Genomic DNA, 5,000 nt, shown 5'->3' with positions numbered 1-5,000 from the left:
CCTCTCTCTCTCTCTCTCTCTCTCTCTTTCTCACTTGTGAAGCGGGCAAGTGCAGATGGCTGCTCCGAGTGTTTCTCTGTTGCTCTCTACACCTCTCACACACATCCCCTCCCTCTCCACACCTCTGCACACACACACACACACACACACACACACACACACAAACACACACACACACAAACACACACACACACACACACACACACACAAACACACACACACACACACACACACACACACACACACACACACACACACACACACACACACACACACACACACAGTCTAACCATGTCTCTCGCTCCCCTCTTCTTCTGTCTCAATATGACACTTATGATCCTCATGGGCCACTGATAGATATGCCCCCCCCCTCTCTCTTTCCTTCTCCACCTCCCTTCACTCCACCTCTTTCTCACTTTCTCTTCTCGCTGGGCACGGATGAAGGGATTAGCAGACGTGTTAAGGCACATCGCTCAGGCCATTTAATGCAACGCAAGACAGATGATGATGAATCTCCATGCTGGAGGAAGAAAGGGAGGGAGGGAGGGATAGAAGAAGGGAGAGAGGGAAAAAAGGAGGGAGGGAGAGAAGATTGGAGAGAGAGGCAAAAGGGAGGGAGGGAGGGATGGCGGGAGGGAGGGAGAGAAGAAGGGAGAGAGGGAAGGAGCAATGGCAGGAGGGAGGGAAGGAGGCGATGCCACACACACAATTTGTATGTACAGGGAGACGGTGAAGAGGCATGATGCTTTTTAATCCCTAGCAGACGATGAAGGAGTCCCCCCGGCCCTGGGAAAGTTAGATTAATCCCAAGAATGTAAACACTGGCATGTGCAGACAAAGGCACTGGCTCAAGCGCAGAACGAGTGTTTATCCAAAATAATGCTTGACTGACGCTGGAGGTGGGAGCGTGGAAATGTGAGATTGCTGGCCACCGCTAAGACAGGCTGCTCGGCGGCGTCCAGTGATGAGGCATACTGAGCATGTGGCCACTGAAGATGACAGGGAACAAAAATGCCCATTTTAGTGTCCAGGAGAGCTGACTGTGTGTCTCTCTTCAGGTCTACTAGGGCTGTCCAGAGTTCCTTTAACTCAGTTGCTTGAGCAATATTCTAGTAAGAATGACCTTGGGTGAGTCCTTGGGAGCATACATACTGTTAAAATATGTACATTACCTCTACAATAAGTTGATTTGGATAATAGCCACCTCAAACTAAAATATATAATGAATGAATGTATTTGCATATTCTATGTAAAGATATGCAGTTCTCAGTATTCACCAATAGGGGCACTGCATACCTGATAAAAACAGACTATAATCTTTTAAAACTAGTTTGCAAGAGTGAGGGTGTTGAAATTGGCCCCTGAATGTGTGGGCCATAGATGTTTTAGGGAGATACAATATCATAAATGTCAATCTGCCCTTTTTATAGGATGAACCCATCAGTATGAATGTCAGATTTTATAAGAGCCTGAGAGCTGTGAGCGCTTTTGTGAGCAGCTTACTTGAGTGCTGAGGACCGGTTTTGAGAGAAACTGATGGATAGAGTCAGTCAGAGAGAGAGAAAGAGAGAGGAGAGAAAGAGAAAGAGAAAGGAGAGAGAGAGGAAGGGAGAGAGAGAGAGAGAGATCCTGTGAGGAATGGAGAGACAGCAAGAGATGGAGAGAAAGAGAATGAGAGAGAGAGTGAGAGAGAGAGAGAGAGAGAGAGAGAGAGAGAAGAGCCCTGGTGTGTGAGTGTATGTCTCTCCCAGCATGTGGTCTGTCTGCCTGGAAGCGAGGCCTGAGCTCATTACCACTCCAGCTTCTGCCTCTCTGTAGCACATCTACTGTGCGTTCACCCCACACACACACACACACACACACACACACATACACCCCTCTCTCCTCCTCTCCTCCACCCCCACACACACATACACCCTCTCTCTTTCTCTCCTCCATCTCTCCCTCTTCCTCTCCTCCATGTCTCCCTCTTTCTCTCCTTCATCTCTCCCTCCACTCACCCTCCTCCTATTTCCCCCTTTTCTCCCCCCCACAAGCCTTTTCTGCAACCACACCTCCTTTACTGCATCCACTTCTCAAGAGCACAATCAGGAAACACACGGTGTAATTATAGTTTCCATGAAGGACACAGAGGGAGGCCCCCTTGAGATTTGCCCCAGCATGCCTGTGTGTGTGTGTGTGTGTGTGTGTGTGTGTGTGTGTGTGTGTGTGTGTGTGTGTGTGTGTGTGTGTGTGTGTGTGTGTGTGTGTGTGTGTGTGTGTGCGTGTGTGGGTGTGTGGGTGTGTGTGTTTGCAAGCGTGCACCCCTGCTTGCGTGCTAGTGTCCACATGTGCGTCTCTGATAGTGTGAGACATTGGGTGTGAGACTGAGCAAAATATTAGTGTGAAACTGCAAGACATACAGAATAGGAGTGAGAGAGAGAGAGAGAGAGAGAAAGGAATAGAGGGAGGTAGAGTGAGAAACAGGGAGGGAGAGAAAAGAATAGACTGAGAGACACAGAGAAAGATAGAGAGAGAGAGAGAGAGAAACAACGCAAGGAGGAGAGGGAGAGTAAGGAGTGTGGCACAATGCATGCTAACCATTGCCTGCTGCCACCAAGCCAATAAATCCTCTATTCTACTGCACAAAAGGACAGAAAATGTTCCCATGAAAACTAAATTATGCCGTCACCTCTCTATCCCCTTGCCAGGGTCATGCACCCTCTGCGCTATGGCAATTCCTGTTTGGCCATTTTCCCTGAGAGAGGCTCTCTGAATGCAATCTGATAAGTAGGAGAGGCATACGCAGCAGCAGAGAGATTGAATGAGGGAACAGCAAGGACGGAGAGGAGGTGTGAATGAAGAGAGGGGGAGATGGAGGAGGAGGAAGAGGAGGAAGGAGAGAGGGAGGGAGGGAGGGATGGAGGGATGGAGGGACTGTAGGGCAGAGAGGAAGGAGAGAGGAGAGAGGAGGGCGGTCTTGCTGTGAGCCACCTTCGAAGACAAAGCCTCTCATCACCTCAGCTGTTTTTCCCCCCTGCTCATGACAAGTCTGTGCCTCCCACTAGCAGTTTAATACAGCATTCATACACACACACACACACACACACACACACACACACACACACACACACACACACAAATTGGGATTGGTTTTGTCAGAAACACACACATATGCTCACACAACCCACTCTCTCTCACTCTCTCATTCACACACACACACACACACGCACACACACACACACACACAGACACACACACACACACACAAACACACAAATAGTGATGTACTCTCCCTCTCTTACTCGTACACATACATACCCCCCCCCACCCATGCTCACACAAACACACACACAAACACACAAACACACACACACACACACACACACTTGGACAAAAGGGGACAGTATTGAGGCAGTATTGACAAAAGCTTTTCTCTTTCTTTGAATCTTTCCTCAGACTGAGACTGAATAAAGCCCCGGTAACACCAGACTGTCCTTGCTCCCTCCCCCGGCACGCACTGCCACACAAAAGCTGCAGCGTTCGCAGATTGAAACGTCCATCGCCACCCGAGAGCCGCACTGCCTCCAGTCCCCCCGAGGCTACGGGGGACACACCAGACTGAGTCAACACACACACACACACACACACACACACACACACACACACACGCATCACTGGGCGTGCCTAGACGCACCCACCTGTTCCGTCCCCACTGCTTGAACATACACAGTCCGATTCTCTAGCTAAGCATAAAATAATGCTTAACTGCACTGGACTGGGCTCAAGGCATACTGAAGCCATAGGGCTACTAAAAAGCTGCCTTTTCTTACAGTTTAAACCAGGATGCAGGGGCTTTGCAAAGTAAGCACACAGAACACTAGTGATGAGGAAAATGTGCCTAGACAGAATCCCATGTGAAACATCCAAGAATCAAACAGCAATAAAACACCTCTAAAGACCTTGAGTGGTCTGCAGTTCTCTTCGGACACAGCGTGCACCGCCACAGAGAAAATTCATCAAACACTTAAAGAGAAGCAGACCACCGAGCCGACCGAACCCACCCCCCCCCCCCCCCGGCCGGCGCGCGCTTGTACTCACAGCTCTCTCCAATCCATTATCACTCAGCGCTCAGTCCGAGCCCACGGAACCTGGACAGCGTACCCTCTTCCAATGCCCATCCCACGCCGGAATACTCCATGATTCCGCCACGTGCCAGCTGCCGTGGTGTCGGTGTCAAAGCGGTAGTGAGGACGGTTCTAACTTACTGTAGTGTGTGTAGATGTGTGTGTATGTGTGTGTTTATGTGTTTAAGTGTATGTGTGTGTGTGTGTGTGTGTCTGTGTGTGTGTTGAAGTGTCAAGTTCAGCTGTGATATCAGATGGGATGTGTGGGGGGTCCCTGTTGGAGATGCTGAAGATCACGAAGGGCTCGGTGCAGCCCGGCGGTGAACAGGTGGGAGCCGTGGCAACGTGCAGCGCAGGCGGGGCGGGCGCATGGCAACGGAGAGTTTTCAGCAGCGACGCCAGCGAGCCCCAAAAGTTTGGTGAGAGGACACAGGCTCCACGCTAAACATGCTCACAGGAGCGCCCACTGAGCGGACAGATTACTGCCCACGGGTCCCCAGCAAGTTCCCACCAGGTGAAAGAACACCGAGAAGAGACAGAGACAGAGAGAGAGAGAGAGAGAGAGAGAAAGAAAGAAAGAGGGAGAGAGAGAGTAAAGTCCTTCCAGTGGTGATTCTTCACAAACACGTCCATGTAATCCTCTCAAGGCTCAAGAATGGCACTTTCATAGCTCCACGCCCTCCTCCTCCTCCTCTCCTCTCCTCTGTTCATTTCCCTTCCTCTCCTCCACTCTGATGACTCTTCTCTTCTTTCGGCGGGCCACGCCACGGGTGTGTCACTCTTTTTCCACTCCGCCGCACACTCCTCCGCTCCTCTCGTTCTGTGGCTCCTCCACTCACTCCGCTACTCCGCGTGCGCGCCCACTGAAGGAGCGGAGACAGAACTCCGGGAGAG

At 50.8% G+C, this 5,000-nt stretch overlaps 1 protein-coding gene across 1 annotated transcript in view; it reads right to left on the bottom strand.

Moving 5' to 3' along the window:
* Nucleotides 1-5,000, bottom strand: part of kif26aa (kinesin family member 26Aa) — a 34,191-nt gene that overhangs the window by 28,996 nt on the left and 195 nt on the right. Inside the window, exon 1 of the mRNA XM_076272885.1 lies at nucleotides 4,081-5,000. This exon is cut by the window's right edge and continues 195 nt beyond it. Coding sequence (XP_076129000.1) covers nucleotides 4,081-4,097 — 17 coding nt within the window. The 5' untranslated portion in view covers nucleotides 4,098-5,000. The remainder of the gene's footprint in view (nucleotides 1-4,080) is intronic.

The sequence above is a fragment of the Alosa pseudoharengus genome, unplaced genomic scaffold (genome assembly GCF_046254945.1).
Source record: "Alosa pseudoharengus isolate Yale_2024_CS ecotype anadromous, Long Island Sound unplaced genomic scaffold, YU_APseudo_1.1 YU_APseudo_1.1_scf_7, whole genome shotgun sequence".
In the NCBI taxonomy this organism is placed as follows: domain Eukaryota; kingdom Metazoa; phylum Chordata; class Actinopteri; order Clupeiformes; family Clupeidae; genus Alosa; species Alosa pseudoharengus.
The sequence above is the reverse complement of the archived record's forward strand: the minus strand, read 5'-3'. Positions and strand labels throughout refer to the sequence as shown.